The sequence below is a fragment of the Lynx rufus genome, unplaced genomic scaffold, assembly GCF_022079265.1.
Source record: "Lynx rufus isolate CCGP_SWC_20201006 ecotype Redwood Valley unplaced genomic scaffold, mLynRuf1.p SCAF_27, whole genome shotgun sequence".
Classification (NCBI taxonomy): Eukaryota; Metazoa; Chordata; class Mammalia; order Carnivora; family Felidae; genus Lynx; species Lynx rufus.
The window spans coordinates 4,580,514-4,597,431 of NW_025814842.1; the positions used below are offsets into that span (position 1 = coordinate 4,580,514).

At 53.2% G+C, this 16,918-nt stretch overlaps 1 protein-coding gene across 3 annotated transcripts; it reads right to left on the bottom strand.

The window, feature by feature from the left end:
- Positions 1-1,110: 1,110 nt before the first annotated feature.
- Positions 1,111-16,561, bottom strand: INTS15 (integrator complex subunit 15). Of its 3 annotated transcripts, none has more exons than XR_006964066.1 (8): positions 16,124-16,561; positions 15,388-15,609; positions 13,119-13,284; positions 7,703-8,227; positions 6,665-6,704; positions 2,305-2,856; positions 1,266-1,423; positions 1,111-1,148 (listed from the first exon to the last, which is right to left on the bottom strand). XR_006964066.1 is itself a non-coding variant. In XM_047089362.1 (6 exons), exons 1-6 carry the CDS (start codon positions 16,313-16,315, stop codon positions 2,667-2,669), a joined length of 1,335 nt encoding a protein of 444 aa, XP_046945318.1. In that variant the 5' UTR covers positions 16,316-16,561; the 3' UTR covers positions 2,120-2,666. The 3 variants fall into 3 exon arrangements, 1 of the variants encoding a protein (XP_046945318.1); XR_006964067.1 differs by having other exon boundaries at positions 1,114-1,152; XM_047089362.1 differs by lacking the exons at positions 1,111-1,148; positions 1,266-1,423 and having other exon boundaries at positions 2,120-2,856.
- Between the last annotated feature and the right edge of the window lie 357 nt (positions 16,562-16,918).

Here is a 16,918-nt window from a genome sequence, read left to right on the forward strand (position 1 = left end):
TGCTCTCAAAGAAATGCTAAAGGGAGCTGTTCAGGCAGAAGAGAAATGATACCAGAGGGAAGCTTAGAACTTAAGGAACGAAGAGAGAGCAACAAAATGATAAATATACAAATAAATGTAATAGATGAATTTTCTCCTCTTAAGTTCTTTAAAATACGTATAATGTTGCGGTAAAGTTGTAAGGTTTGTACACTTTGCTCTAAGTGTTAAAATACTAACTTAGTAGACCACAGTCTAGTTAGGCACCCGTAATTACAATCCCTAGAGAACCCCCCCCAAAAAAACTAAACTAAAATCCTGAGATATAGCTAAAACATCAACATATAAATTCAAAATGGAATGCTAAGGAATTGAAGTCAATGAAAATCGTGGAGTAAGGGATTCCGAAAGCCAGCCCCTTCATAACAGCAATACAAAATCAACCTTTTTGGATCACCAGCAATGAGCTAAAAGCTTGCAGCATCCCAAGAAGTACCTGTTTAAAAAAATGGCTGATCTTTGGGGCGCCTGGGTGGCGCAGTCGGTTAAGCGTCCGACTTCAGCCAGGTCACGATCTCGCGGTCCGTGAGTTCGAGCCCCGCGTCGGGCTCTGGGCTGATGGCTCAGAGCCTGGAGCCCGTTTCCGATTCTGTGTCTCCCTCTCTCTCTGCCCCTCCCCCGTTCATGCTCTGTCTCTCTCTGTCCCAAAAATAAATAAATGTTGGAAAAAAAAAAAAAATGGCTGATCTTGGTAAGAGCAGTAAACTTTGTGACATCTGACCTTACTCTGCCCTGGGACTAGGTTCTGAAGTAGCCTTGAAAATGGCAGCTGAATTCCTGGGACCAGTGATGAAGTTTTGGGGTTGATGGCGGGGTGGTCCGGAGCCAATGGCCAAGAAAGAATTCTTGAAGACGTCTTTTGTACAAAAAGGTGATTTTATTAAAGCAAGGGGACAGGACTCGTGGGCAGGAAGAGCTGCACTGGGATTGTGACAGGTAACTCATTATATACCCTCAGGTTGGGAGGGGGTCAGGGATAGAGTAAGTCTCTAAGGAATTTTGGAAGTTCGAGCCCCGCGTCGGGCTCTGTGCTGACAGCTCGGAGCCTGGAGCCTGCTTCGGATTCTGTGTCTCCCTCTCTCTGCCCCTCTCTCGCTCATGCTCTCTCTCTGCCTCAAAAATAAAATAAAAACATTTTTTTTAATTATAAAAAAAAACCAAAAAGCAAAAAACAAAGAAAGAAAAACAGATTCCTGCAGAGGCTTCACTTGCAGGCCGATTCTTACCCACTGGCCGAGCGTGGCGGGGAACCCCCGAAAGCCAGAGGCTCCCGTGGCTGAGAAAGCACTTGCGCTTGGGGTCCTTTCCAACCAAGGATGGCCCTTAACACGCAGCTGCCTCTGGCTCATTGCTCCTTATCTTGAGGGATGCCCCGAACTCCAGACTTGAAAAAACACACACAGGAATTTATTAGGCAATCTGGTTTGGTCTGCTCTCCCGTCGTGGCCTCTGGCCAGGAACACAAGGGCAGACAAACCGCAGGGTTACATTTCATCCCACAGGTTAATCTCGGCCCTTTACTGCTCACTGTTCACTGTGACCCTCTGTCATTCCTCACTTTTAGCCCAGGGCAGTGCAACTTCATAGTTACCGGGACCTTTCCTTCCCAAAACTAGTAAATGAGAAATCAAAGCTGATACCTTCCATCGCATGCTAGGAAAAAACCAAGGGAAGCAGACAGCCCTGGGGCGCCCCTGCACGGTGGAGGGGACACTATCCGCTGGGTTTCTGTCAAAAGAAGTGCCTAAAATTGTATCCCGTCTTCTCTCCCTGATGACTGCGGACAGGGCATTGCTGCTGCTCACGTTTACTAAGTTTGTTTTTTTTTTTCTTTTTTTAATTTTTTATATGTTTATTTACTTTAGAGAGAAAGAGAGAGAGAGACAGAGTATAAGCAGGGGAGGTGCAGAGAGAGGGAGACACAGAATCCGAGGCAGGCTCCAGGCTCCAGGCTGTCAGCACAGAGCCCACGAACCCTGAGATCATGACCTGAGCTGAAGTCGGACGCTTGATCAACTGAGCCACCCAGGCGCCCCTCACGTTTACTAAGTTTTAAGAATACATTCCATAAACTCTATAAAACAGTTTAGAAAAAATTTATTTGAACATATGAAAGGAAAATTTAGACCCCAATAAAACAGAGAAGCTCCTCGGCGGTGAGGGCGGCCCTGGCCGGGTCCCCCACCCAGCGTCGAGCTCTCGGAGCTACTGGAGACCCTGGGGACAGGGACCCGCCACATTCACAAGCAGAGAAGCCAAACGGACCTGCAAAGGCTGCTCATGACACCCGTGCCCGGCCGCTCGGGCTCCCGGCACATCTGAAACGCCACACAGGCCCTCGGGCTGGTGGAATCGGCACCGGGGACGCCCATCCCATTCGGCGCGCCTTCTTCCTTCCATCCATCCGGTCTGGACTCCTGTGACAGTCACCCGGGCGGGAGGCACCCGGACTTCCCCACGCCGCGCAGCTTCCGCGCCAAGACAGTCCTGCCGCTGAGGGGCGGGGATGGGGGCCGCCGGCTGCCCCCCAAAGGTCCTCTTCTATGGGGTGGCTCCCCCTTTCTCTGGAAGGCTTCCTCCGGCCCCGGCGGAAGGCACACTGCCACTCGGCGGCACGTGGGGCCGGCCTAGCGGATGGGCCTGAACGGGAACGTCATGCCCGAGATGAAGGTGTGGCCCGGGTGCGTGGGCAGCGCGGGGTGGGCGGCGGGGTGGGCCGGCACGGCCCCGTAGCCCAGCGGGGGCGTGTGGATGTGAGGGTAGAAGCCTGGGGGGAGCGCCTGCTGCACCGGGCCCGAGATCACCAGCTGGAGCAGGCTGCAAATACAAGGACAAGGGTTAGGTGTGCGGCGGCTGGGCGGGCCTGTCCACTCGTGGATGGGCCGCGGCCGGGAAGGACAGAAGGCCTGGATCGGCGGTGGCCTCGCGCGAGCGCCAGGAGGGGCACCAGCTGCAGGTCCAGAGCCTGCACGTTTCCAGGCATGGAGATCTGTGAACACGCGTCGCATGGGGGCAGCTTGTGGCTGGGGAGCAGCGGCAGGAGAAGTGACCTGGAGGTGGCAGGACTGAGACGGAGACCCCCCCCCCCCCCCAGCAGAGAGGATCCTGCGGCATCGCATCGGAGAAACCACAAGGCGGCGCTGGAGGCAGGGCAGCGAGAAGGCTGTGGAGGAAGGGTCTGCACGAGGCTTACAGTCCCCAGGAGCTCTGGGCACAGCCTCAGTGTCTGTGGCCTGGGGACTCCCACATCCGGCTCAGCCCCAGGTGTACACTTAGGAGGATCGTGACCAAGGCCCGATGGCACGAAGGACGGCGGGCCACAGAGTCATGCGTAGTGACTGAGTCTCAGCTGAATTCCAAGCACAGCCACTAGAAAGCAGGTCTTTCATAGACTCCGCCCTAAATAGGGTACGCCCCGCCCCCACGATGGCCCAGGCCGGGGACCCAGCCCTTTCCCACCTTCAGGGGCCACCTCCCCCACCCCCACCAGGAGGCTCCAACCCTCCTGCTCGTTTGCTCCTTCACTCCAGGGTGACAGCCACACTCCAGCCCTACTCTTCATACCCCATCACTCCTTCCCCAAGGCCCTCCCGCCCACCACCGCCCCAAGCCCCAGGTGCCCCGCACCTTCTCCGCCCTGTGCTCTCCTCTCTGTGGTTCGGGACATCCATGGCCTGGGTCTCCCTCCTGGAATCCCCTTCAGCTTCCAGTGTTGGTCCCTTCTGGATCTCCCTGAAGAGTTCCCTCTGATCAGTCCTATCTTCGCCAGCCCCACATTGCCTCCCAGAGAGACCAGCAAAGATCGCTAACTTTCCCGCATCAGGAGCTTCCAGGCCTTAGCCCGCCCACACCCTGCAGTTAGCACCAAATACCCAATCACCCACCCAGTTAACGCCGGAATCAGAGAAGCTTCTCTGGCCCTCTCCTCTTCAGGACGGAGGCCTCCTTCCCCGGCCTGGCCTCTCCCCTCTCTCCCCTGGCCTCTGCGTGGGACAGACTGGCTCTGCTCTCGCTTTCCTAGCTACACCCCAAGGCCACGCCTCAACTGGGTTCTGTGTCTGCAGTGTCTACACCGGCCTCTCCACATCATCAACCATTCACACTCAGGACTTCCTTGTCTCTCCCTCACACTGCCCTGCTGGGTCCAGGAGCAACCCCAGGCCACCCTGCCCTGGCTACTGTCAGCCAGCTACCTGGAGCTCTGACAGGTGGGGGCTAAGTCGTCTGCAGACTGACCGTCACTGCCGCTCCCCCTGTCCACCCCCCCCCCACCTCCCCGGTATAAAGTCTGGTGCCCAGAGCCCACAGGAGGAGCTCAGAAAGTAAGCCGAGGTCAGGAAAAAAGCTGGTGCCTGGCCTGAAGCTCTTCTGAGCCCCTTTTCATTTATGTTACTATTTTTTTATAACTCGGGGTGAGGAATTCAATCAAAATAAGCAAACAAATAAATCTAAGGAGGGTGTTACAGAGGCAAAATTTAGGTCATACATTCGTTTGAACCTGCATACTGTGCCAGAGATAAAATGGGTTTCAAGAAGTTTCCAGTCTATTCAGAAAGACAACAGAAAAAAGACTATCACAAGTCAAAGAAAGTTTCCAAGTGACTACAAGTCCTCTGCGTGCATCGGTGCCAGGCTGCCCGTCCGGTATGTGCCAGGAGGGCAGGGCCTAGCGCCGGCTGTTAAGTTCCACCGGGGTTCCAATGGGGACCTCTAGCGATAATGCTGAGGTGACAAAGGATTTAAACCCTGTCATCATTTTAATGCCCTAAAAACATTAGATATGAAATAAGAGCTGTGCACAAAGAAGAGAAATACTACAACGGGATTACTGGAAGAGGGGCAGAAAGATACCTATTTATACAAACAACGTCTTCAGATGCCAGGGAATTTTCCTACACCCAGGGGTGGGGGTGGGGGCAAGAAAGGAACAGTATGGGCTCTTGAGGGAAAGGTGGCCCTCTGGACAGCTGTCTATGCTGTTGACAGAGTATCTCAAGCAGGACCGTTCTACCTCACCAGGAGCCATCGCACTCCACCAATACGATACTCAGTTATACTCGGTTTTCGGATCTACCCAGACACCTGACGGAAGCCGCCCCTCGCTGCAGGGTCTGACACGGAGTCCCCAACCACACACGGGGACGCAGACCTCAGGCTGCAACCACTCTCGCCATCAGCCCACGAGCTGGCCTTTGGCCGATCCCGGTTACTGGTCTGCCACATGTGCCCAGGCGCACCGGCCCTGGCGGCGATGGCGGGCCAGGCCCTGGGCAGCTGTGAGCACACGCGGCGGGCTCGCGCACCCTCCATCCACACTGCCTGCCAACGCCAGCCCTGGAGTCCCGGCCCCTGACGGTCTAAAGAAAGAAGAGTGTTAGTAATCCTACCGACTTCACTGACTGTTTTCTGTCCCTGTGCACACTACCCTGGTGGCCGGAGTTCTGCCTTCAACTGTAACATTTCCTCATCAGGATGCCACAATTACTCTTTTCAGTGGATACATAATTTCTGCCCTTCTGATGTATCACTACTAATTTACTAGGGATTCCCATGCTTTGGGACTGTTAGGTTGCTTCCAACTTTTTGCTACTAGTGATGCTGTATTTGCATGAAACATTTTTGCACCCTTGGCTTCTGCTTCTTAGAGTCAATGAAACTAATCACATCAAGCGACATGCCTAAGTTTTGAGTATAACAGTAAAAGCAACAGCAACAGCAGCTAATACTTCTTAGATACTTGGTACACACCAAGGCCTGGTCCAAGCACTGAGTTTTTACTCTAATCTTCGCAAAAATCCTACCTCAGGGGCGGGGCAGGAGAGGTGAGGGGAGCAGACAAGAGGCAGGTACTGTTATTTTTTTTGATTTTACATCAAAACAAGGCAGTGGGAGATAAGGAACTTGCCGAAGGTCATTCAGACGGCAAGCAGCGGCCTGGACTCTCCCCCAGAAGCTGTGACCACACAGCTCCCGCTCCTCACCTCTGTCATCACCACTACCCCCAAATCGTGACAACAGCCACCATTTACGGGCAGATTCCCACGAGCCAGGGACTCGGCCTGGAAGTTTACAAGCACCAACACATTTGATCCTTCCTCCAACCCCGGGCACAGGCGAATTCCCCGCCCCCTCCCCCGGCCAACTTTACAGAGGAGGAAACGGAGGCTCAGAAACAGGTGAAGGGATTGCCCGAGCAGCACAGAAAACCAGTTAGACCCATGCTCAGAACCCAGTCAGTGCCATCCATCGACAAGGCCTAACTGCCACGCTGTGCCCTAGGCCAGGGCTCTGAAGTGTTTCCCAGAGGGCTGCGCAACCCACAATACCACCAACAACACGCGCGTGGACGCCGGGAGTCACCACAAAACACGTGCGGTAATTTAAGTGAGCGGTAAATGGCTCCGAGCTTGCTCAGGTTTCTTTTCTGGACTCCCAGGCAAGGTGACCGCATCTCCTCGAGTTGCTCTCTCACGTGGGTCATGCTATCTCACCCCCTACTTATCATCGGGTCCTTCGGCAGCTCCTTACACACGGAAGCCAGGAAGCTGGCTGTCGTGTCCAGGAAGCCAGGACAAGAGGTCCAGCCCGCCCCCGCCCAGGTAGAATTATTCGAGAGAGCACTTACTTATTATGGGGCAGCCTGGAGCACAGGGTTCTCAGGTCATCTGAAATCAAGGAGACGCATGGTCAGGAATAGACCGGAGACAACAAGGTGAAATGTTCACTGAGTTCTTTTCAAGGACACCGGTAAGATAGCAATAGTGCCTGTACTGCCTTTTCCCATCACCACTCAGAAACTGCAGTCTCTCGGGGCGCCTGAGCGGCTCAGCTGATTAAGTGGCCAACTCATGGTTTCAGCTCAGGTCAATCTCCCGGCCTTGTGGGTTTGAGCCCTGCATCAGGCTCTGCGCTGGCAGCACAGAACCTACTTGGGATTCTCTCTCTCTCTCCACTCTCTGCCCCTCCCCAACTCATGTGGTCTCTGTCTCTCTCAAAACAAACTTAAAAAAACAAAACAAAACAAAAAACCCCTGCGTTCTCTCTTCCTTCAATTCTTGCTTTAACAAGGAGGCCCCCAAAAGAGTACATGGCTCAGGAGAAGGGGCAGGTCTACTGGCAATCTGGCAGGTGGCTAGGAAAGGCTCCAGTGGCAAGGCTCTCACTGAGCAGAGCAGATGGCCCAGGTGTCCCAAGAGTGCCGAATGGGAAACGTATCACATGAGCGCCAGCTGGGGCCACAGGCCGCTTCTGTAAGCCCACAGTCACTAAACAAGCACAAGTTCTACGAGACGCTGGGAGAGGCCAGCACCGCAGTGGAGAATCAGGGACCTGGATGCAGGTGAAGGGAATGTTTTGCGCACTTGAACCTGTGCACCGTGGTAGGTAACGTATGCCTCAATAAAAAAAGGACGCAGGAAAAGAAAGGGTTCTCTGTGAGGAGAGACAGTGAGGGATCATCCTCACTCCCAAAGGGTCCCTGCTCCTGGGCAAAGCGGCCAGGATACACTCAGACATCACAGTCAGCGTTCTACCTGGGGAAGCTGTGCAACTTTGCCCTCGTCCCTCACGCTACGAGGAGAGAAGCTGTGAAGGGGCAGAGAGCAGCACTGGTCCAGGAGTCCCTATTTTCCTTCCAGGAGGGCCCGGGCGAGGGAGTCCTCACCTCTCGTGCACAGCAGGGCTCCGGAGGCCATGGCCACCTGCAGGGCCTGCGCCAGCCGGTCCAGAGAGAGCTCGATCTCCTGGGAGGCGTTTAGGGGGTTCAGTTCATCCGCCAACCTGTTGATCTCCTCTACCAGTGGGACCATGTGGTCAAACAGGACGAGCCCCAGGCGCCCATAAAGATTCTTCTCGGTTAAGTGCACCTGCAGCATCATGAGGACCTGGAGGACGTTGAGGTGGAGTTTCGAGTACAGGAGGTGGGGGTCTCTGTCCATCCCTCCCGAGTCCTTTGTAACTTTGGTGGCGACGTGCCCGTTGGACAAGGAGGGCTTCTTCTTCCGTTTATAAGCCAGAGGGGCCTTCACACACCAGCGGATCAATCCAGTGAGCGGCGTGAGCTCTAAAAATCCTATTGGGAGATTGGCGGCAATCGGGGTATTTAAAAAAGTGATGAGAATCAACCTCGGGTCCTCAAAAATCCAGCTGACAATCATCTCGAGCAAGTCCAACGGTGGGATGAGGTCATCTGCCAACAAAGATGCCGTAAGTCAGGCGGGTGTGCGGCCCCAGTGACGTAAGTGGATGGCGGGAGACGGACCCGAAGTGCACACAGCTCAGTAGCACCTGATGTTCACACTACATGCTCCGCCTACCTATTTTCTGTCTCCTTTCCTAGAACGTCCCCTCCGTGAGGGCCGAGACCCTTGTCCTGGCCAAGGTTTAGCCCCGGAGCCAGGACTGTCTGGCCACAGTGGGGTTCAAAAAAATATGTTAAATCGACACTTCCCTAGAACTCCTCCAATACCCTGAAGTTCATCCCATGGGTCAATGTAAATACATCTGCACACTCTTTATGTCCCAAACTACCGCCAACCCCCCATCCCTTCCCGGAGAGTAGCTTTTGTCTCCTGTGACGGCTACAGTGGCCTTCACAGAACAGTTCAGAGTGCGGTCTGTGGTCAGTCAGCTACCAAGAGCCACCCCAGCCCCAAATCTGGAATCTTTGTCTACGCAAAGCCTGAGCTGCCATGACCCTGGAGACCCTGCACGTTCCATAGCCTAGACAGAGAAGAGCAATAAAAATAAATGTTGACATTCCTTCTGGTTTTGCGATGGGCCAGGCACTGTTCTAAATCCTTTACACAGATTAACTCACTCCTCAAACAAGCCACCTACTATAGAATGGATGAGGAAATTGAGGCACGACGATGTTAAGTCACTTCCCCAGGACTCACTAAAAGTATGAGGTCAGGGGCGCCTGGGTGGCTCAGTTGGTTTAAGTGTCCGACTCTGGCTCAGGACATGATCTTGTAGTTCATGAGTTGGAGCACCATGTCAGGCTCTGCGCTGACAGCTCGAAGCCTAGACCCTGCTTCGGATTCTGTGTCTCCCTTTCTCTCTGCCCATCTCACACACTGTCTCTTTCTCTCAAAAATAAATATACCTTAAAAAGTTTGGGGCGCCTGGGTGGCGCAGTCGGTTAGGCGTCCGACTTCAGCCAGGTCACGATCTCGTGGTCCGTGAGTTCGAGCCCCGCGTCGGGCTCTGGGCTGATGGCTCGGAGCCTGGAGCCTGTTTCCGATTCTGTGTCTCCCTCTCTCTCTGCCCCTCCCCCGTTCATGCTCTGTCTCTCTCTGTCCCAAAAATAAATAAAAAACGTTGAAAAAAAAAATTAAAAAAAAAAAAAGTTTAAAAAAAAAATGAGCATGGGGTGCCTGGGTGGCTCGGTCGGTTGAGCATCCGACTTTGGTTCAGGTCATGCTCTCACGGTTCGTGAGTTCAAGCCCCATGTCAGGCTCTGTACTGACAGCTCAGAGCCTGGAGCCTACTTCGGATTCCGTGTCTCCGTCTCTCTCTGCCCCTAACCCACTTGCATTCTGTCTCTGTCTCTCCCAAAAATAAATAAACATTAAAAAAAAATTAAGTATCACAGACCAAGGATGATGAATAATCAAATTCTGTGTACCTGAGGTCCATTAAAAAAAAAAAAAAAAAAAAAAAGCTTTGGAGAGCCTGGGTGGCTCAGTCAAGCGTCTGACTTCAGCTTAGGTCATGATCTCAGTTTGTGAGTTCGAGCCCCGCAACAGGCTCTGTGCTGACAGCTCAGAGCCTGGAGCCTGCTTCAGATTCTGTGTCTCCCTCTCTCTCTGCCCCTCCCCCACTCGCACACTCTGTCTTTCTCTCTCTCTCAAAAATAAATAAATATTTTATTGGGGCGCCTGGGTGGCGCAGTCGGTTAAGCGTCCGACTTCAGCCAGGTCACGATCTCGCGGTCCGTGAGTTCGAGCCCCGCGTCAGGCTCTGGGCTGATGGCTCAGAGCCTGGAGCCTGTTTCCCATTCTGTGTCTCCCTCTCTCTCTGCCCCTCCCCCGTTCATGCTGTGTCTCTCTCTGTCCCAAAAATAAATAAACGTTGAAAAAAAAAAATTAAAAAAAAAAAATAAATAAATAAATATTTTTTAAAAAGTTTTTAAGTATGAGGCCAGCCCAGATCTGGCTTCAGGTGGCCTGGCTCTTAACCAGCTGGCCGCACTGCCATCCTGGGGCTGGTGCACAAAGCCCTTGGGTCGTCTGCGAGCACGGGAGCGGGTGTCCGGCCTCCTGTCTCTGGGGCTGTCGAGCCCTCAGCTGGAGGAGCGCTAAAGATGACAGAAGCCCGTCCAGGACGCTGAGGCCGGAGCCGAGCATGAGACAGGAGAGCGTGGGGCGAGCGAGACACGTGTGCATGGAGGCTCCAGCTGCTCTTTCTCAAGGGACCGGGGCCTTCTTCCCTGAGATCATGCCTTCTGCTCTGCAGTTAAACTGTGCCCTGCCCTTCCGTCATGAAATGTCGTCCGCAGCCTTTACTTGGCAAAATGTGTGTGGGGGGGGATGGGGAGGACCCTGTGTGTGGCCCCTTTATCACCCGAGAGGGAACGCCAATTTCACACCTTCTTGTCGGGCACGCCACCCCTCCTTCCCGACACACACACACACACACACACACACACACACACACACACACCTGCTGAGGCACCTCCGAGAGCCTGAGGGAGGTGTGTGTGCCCAGCGTGTGCAGTGTGTGTGTGGACTCGAGCGAACCATCCTACTCAGAGACCCAGCTTGTCTGCACCATCCGGGCAAGACAAGGTTCTGTCTCCTTAGGGGAGTTTCTTCCATCCTGTGGTCTGGAAGGCACAGACTCCCCAGGAAGGCTCCCAAGAGCAACAGCGGTCACCATTCTGACCGTGGACTCCAGGTCCATCCGCCAGGGCCACCGCACCACTGCTGTGTGCCCGGCGACCTCCCTATCTCCAGACTCACCAGGCTGTATGCATTAGAAATGTACAGCTTTTTGTATGTCAATCATACCTCCATAAGGCAGTTGTAAAAAAAAAACCAAAAATCACTGACATATTAGACTGGCAAACCGGCTTAAGAGAAAAACACCACGTCTCACGTCCATGCTAGAACACTGGCGGTATTCTCTGAACATTGCCTCCTTTTCCACGCTAATCTGTTCCCAGCGTTAAGGTCAATTTCCGTCCTTGATGGTGTGGAATCACTGATCAACCGGGAAGCTACACAAAGGGTTGAATTAAATCTTTCCTATGGGAAAACTAAGGGCCCGACTACTGTTCCCAGCTATCCAACGCTCTGAGGAAGCCTCTGCAGGAGAGCGCCAGGGAGAATCCCACTCCAGCCGCAGGGCACCGCTCACAAGACCTGCCCTAGTCCCAGGGGCACGCTGCCGTGACAGAAAAGGCAGAAAGCGCATGTGACCATGATACGCATGTCAACGTCCACACTACGTCCACGCGAGCTTTCTCAAGAGAACGGAAAAGCTGAACAGCAAGGGGGGGGCGGAAATAAAGGTCCAAGTATATACTCAGGGTGCTGCTGGGCTGTACAGAAGCAGAAATGTCGTTGAAGGCTCTCCAGCTGCTGGTTTAGGCTTCAGACCAGAATAGGAGACTGTTGGTCGGCCCTCTGAACAGCAAGAGTGGAGGGCAAAGGAGGAGGAACAGGAGGAGTTTTCTGCAGAAAAACCGCTCACCAGGATGAGGTCCAAAAGTTTCCCATGTGGAAACCCAGGGCCGCAGCCTGTCCAGGGGCTCACATGAGCCATGGGGGTCACGCAAGGACAGAGCCCTGTTTGCTCCACAAAGCCCTGTTTGTCAACCCGTGTTCCCCGGAAGTCACCCCTGGGGAGGAAAGAAGGCAGCAGAGCCCAGTGAGTGTGGGTCTGAGACTCCCACTCCAGCTCAACCGGAGAGGTTGATACTGGTTTTCCCCGATTTGGAGTCTGCAGAAAATGATTGGACCAGAGGGCCCTGACGCTGGGCGGGGACGAGGCACACGGGCTCCTCCCAGTTGAAGTCAAATGCCATCTACTGGCTGCCCGGAGAACTTCACCCGACATCTCCCTGAGGAAGCCTCAGAAACCTCACAACAGAAGCCGCACGCGAGCCTCCTCATGCAACAGGCTGAAGACACGTCACCACCTCGGTGTGACTGTTGCCAAAAATGTTGAACTCGAATCTTGCACAAGGAAACGACCAGATAAATCTAAATTGAGGGACATTCTGCAGAACAACAGGTCTGAGCTCTTCCAAAACATCGGTGTCAGGGGGCACCTGGGTGGCTCGGTCGGTTAGCGTCCGACTTTGGCTCAGGTCATGATCTCGCAGTTTGTGAGTTCGAGCCCCACGTTGGGCTGTGTGCTGACAGCTCAGAGCCTGGAGCCTGCTTCGGATTCTGTGCCTCCCTCTCTCTCTGCCCCTCCCCTGCTTGTACTCTGTCTCTCAAAAATGAATAAATGTTAAAAAAAAAAAAAAGTCAACGTCAAAGAGACTTTTTAAAATGCTTCATCTGTTCAAGATTTGAAAGGGCCAAAATGATGTAACAGCCATGTATAATGTATGATCCCTGATGGAATCCTGAATTCTCTGGACCTCTGGGGGGGACGGGGGAGAGGTTATTATTGAGATGATCAGAGAAATCTGAATATAGGCTATATAAGAGAAAATACTGTTCCCTCAATATTTAGTTTCTTAGGCGTGATAACAGTATCTTGGTTAAGTAAGGGGACGTTCTTGTTCCTGGGAGAAAGATACATATTTAAGAACTTAGTACAAGACGTTAGTAACAAACCCTCAAAAGTTCAGGAAAAACCAGTACTTGTGAGTGAATGTGAGAGAGGGGCAGAGAAAGAGAGGAAGAAAGGAGGAGAGAAACATGGCAAATGTTAACAGGTGGTGAACCCAGGCGGGAGTCTTACAACTTACAATAATCTTGTAACTTTCCCGAAGTTTTGTTATGTTTCAAAATAACAGAAACGCCAAAGCATTCACTAGACATTTTACCTGGGCGTTTGAGGGGACACGAAAGTGGCCAAGAACTGAACTTGTTGAGAGCAACAAGCTGTTTAAGGCTTACCTGACGACAGGTCATAGAGCGCAGTGACGGACGTGATGAACTGGCAGCAGAAGCGAGGGCTGGCACTGAAAATCTGCTTCAGCGTCTGCACGGATCCGGGCACCAGACAGCAGTAGTCGTCCACCAGGGCCCTGGCTAACCTCACGCAGTAGACCACCGGCGTCCGCTGGAAAGAAGCCACAGTCCACGTGACTACAGGTGTCGTGAGCTGGGAGGCTACAACCACGTACACACGGGGAAGACCCCCCCAGAACGGGCACATCCACTTCCCAGAGGAGATAAAGATGTTCACACCTAACTCCGAAGCAGGGCTTGGCAAGCAAAAGCCCACGGACCAAATCCATCCCGGTTTTTGTAAGTCAGAGACGTGTATCTGCTCATCTGCTTGCCTGTTGTGTAAGGCAGCTCCTATGCTACCAGGACAGAGTTGAGTGGTTGCGAAACACTCTGCATGATCCGTAGAGCCTCAACTATTTCCTGTCTTGCCCTTTACACAAAAGGCCTGCTGACCCCTGCTTTGAAGTGCAGTTAGTAAAGATCACCTCGGACTTCAGAGGAGGAAATGACAACTTTTGGGACCTGACAGGTAAGACTCCAAAGGCAGAAATGAACGGTGGCTACCACTTTGAAGAGCTTGAGGAGAGTTTGCGAGCTATCATGTGATTTAGAGCAGTGCTTTCTCACTTTCTCTTACAATCCTATCCTTATGGGTTCCCGTGATTCTTTCAAATCCTGTATCACCAGCCTCTCCTGCCTTTTTCCTTCCCACTCAGAGGCCGATGTGTAGCTAGGGCCACATTCAACAGCTGCTCAGGATGTTCTAGTTCCAAGGGCCAACTGTGGCCTACAGGGGAAACTGCAAGGAGAGAGCGTGCCAGATTGTTCCCTCAGGCTGAAATTTGCCCCCACAACCTCAAACCAGCCAACCCTACCTTCCCTAGCAGGGAGTGGGAGCCACTTACCCCTGGGGGTGGAGGCTTGGTGGCGGTGACAATCCCTGACTCAAGCCACCAAGACCCTGCCATTGACATCCGCTTTTATTTTGCCAAAAAGCCAGCACAATAGCATCAGGAGAGATAAATGGGAAATTATGTAATGAATTACAGGGGGCTAAGCCTGACTTCACTAAGTTACCAAGGGATAGAGGTAATTGTGAGATTAAATACAGCACACACCATCAGTTCAGATTCCCCAGGAGTCAGACTGGTGAGAATGAACGTATAGATTCCACTGAAGCTTACCTGTGTGCTACAGAGACCAATATATACGTTTCTAACCAAATTCTGAGGATAAACAGATTTCAAGCAAAACATCTACATAAACTGGGGAGGGGGAAACAACCCCAAATGATTTCAAATACTTGAGAATTAAGCAGGTCTGTGAAACTGAACGTGGTAAATTCTGTTAGCTTAATAGCGAATCATGTTAAGCAAAGTTCTGATTAATAATTACTCTAGGGGCACCTGGGTGGCTTAGTCAGTTAAGTGTCCAACTTTGGCTCAGGTCATGATCTCACGGTTCATGGGTTCAAGCCCCACATCAGTCAGGCTCTGTGCTGACAGCTCAGAGCCTGGAGCCAGGTTTGGATTCTGTGTCTCCCTCTCTCCCTGCCCCTGCCCAGCTTGTGCTCTGTCTCTTCCTCTCAGAAACAAATAAATGTTAAAAGTTTTTTTAAATAATTACTCTAAGTAGATTATCAGTTTCTGAGACTCGAGTAACAAAAGGCAAAACAAAATGAACCTTTCAAAGTACCAGCTAACACAAAATCTATTGTAAATATACATCTTTTCCTTTGATATTTAAAAACGGCTCTTCTGTCCATATCCATTGGGAGAGCCATCATGTTTGCAATGTCACCCTGGAACAATGCAAAACAAATTACGTGCTTACTGACCCAACTGTATAATTTAACTTACAATGATCTTTAAACAAACAAACAAACAAACAAAAAATCCTATCTTGGAGGCTACATGTGTAGCTGTTTTCAGAATACTAACTTACCATATTCAACTAAGGAAAATGATTTTTCACTTGTTCTGAAGATGGAACTTTTTTTCCTTCTCAAGTCCATTTACCACTCCAAACTATTATTTTCTCAAGAAGGGATACTACCTGTCTATAAACATAGGAGGAGGCTATCAGTGTGCCGGGTAGCAACACAGAGGAGATAACATATAGAAAAGGCCTCTCCTGAAATCCAAACAAGGGAAAATTCCTGACACTAAACTCCTCTTCAGAGGCTCTCAGAAGGCTCTTTCTAGAGAAGTACCTGAAGCCAGGAGGCTGCACACTCCAACACTGGGATCCGACAAACAGCTACCGCCATGGACACCAGTTTTCCCAACAAGCTCATCCGGCTGTCATCAGCCTTGTTCCCTTGGGGGCTGAAAAGGGATGAGAAAATAATCTGCCGGACAGAGTCCTTGGTTTGCTCCTGGAAATAATTGCACATGATTTCAAGAAGTTGGAGCTCCTGAAGTGAATTCAACCTCTGTAAAACAAATCCAAGAAAAACGATAAAAAAATTTAGCTTCAACAGATGCGTTAATTCGTAGAGTAAGAAAACAGGAAAAATACTATTCCCCACCCCCACCCCACCCCCCGCCCAGGGAACTGTTCACCCCTCTAAAGGCCGGGTCCCAGGAGGCAGAACTCTGTTAATCTCGGGAAACGTCACTATACATAATCGTACATCATCCTGGGTGGACTCAGGATGACCTACAGCGGTTCAAGACTCTCGGTTACAGGCCTTTAACGTCTCTTCCTGTAGCACTACTGACACCCGGCTGTCGCACGCCCCGCAAAACAGGCACACGGCTGAGCAATGCTCAGGACGCCAGAGAAGGTGGATCTGGGCTGCTGTGAAGGAGCACGGCCAAGGGCGAGAACGGAGCCTGAGATAGCAAGCGGGTCTGTGGTTTGGCAAATGCTTGCCACCTCGAGAGGCGGAAAAGGAGCGGGAGTTTCCTTGTCGCGGACGCGGGCATCCCGGCCGCCCGCCGCACCTTGGGCTGCGCGCCGCGCTCCTTGGGCACCTGGAACACGAACTCCTCGAGCAGCTCCACGGGGCCCTTGTCCACGATGGGCAGCGGCGCGCTCTGCAGCTGGCTGCTGAAGTAGATGTCCAGGTGGTACAGTACCTCCTTGGCGGCGCTCAGCGCGTCGCGGCGCAGCAGCGAGTGGCGGATGTCGCTCATGGTGCGGCCGCTGCGGCCCGGGGCGTCCAGAGCGCGTCCGCACTTCCGCCCCGGGCCCCGCGGGCGCGCCCGCCGCCGCCGAGACAAAGAGGCCGCGACACGACCTCTGCCCGCCGACCCCGGCGCCCGCCCGTCCGCCGCTCCCGCTCCGTCCTGCTCAGGGGGCCATCGCCGCCGCCGGCCAGCGGGCGCCCGGCTGTGCGACTGCGGCGCCACCGAGGGCAGCGGGAGCCCGACGCCGTGGGGCCGAACGGCGGCGGAATGCCGAGCGCGGCGACGGCGGCCCGCAGGGGCCAAGCGCGGGCCGCGGCGAGGCCCGGACTCTCGGGAGGGCGCCACCTGGCGGCTCGGCCGGCCCGCGCGGAGGTACGCCCCGCCCCTCAGGCCCCGCCCCCGGGCCCCGCGACCGCCTGTGGGTCCTGCGGGGGCTCGCCGGGCCGCCGCACCCGCCGCTGAACGCTCATTGGACTTTGCGCTCCACTCGCCCGCGTGCAAGACGAGAAGTTCCCCTTGTTTCCTCTGCGCGGCGCTCAAAGCCTATTGGATTGGATTTGACCACGCTTTCCCACCTGTAAGGTAGGCTGGTGTGCTGAGCCGTAGCAG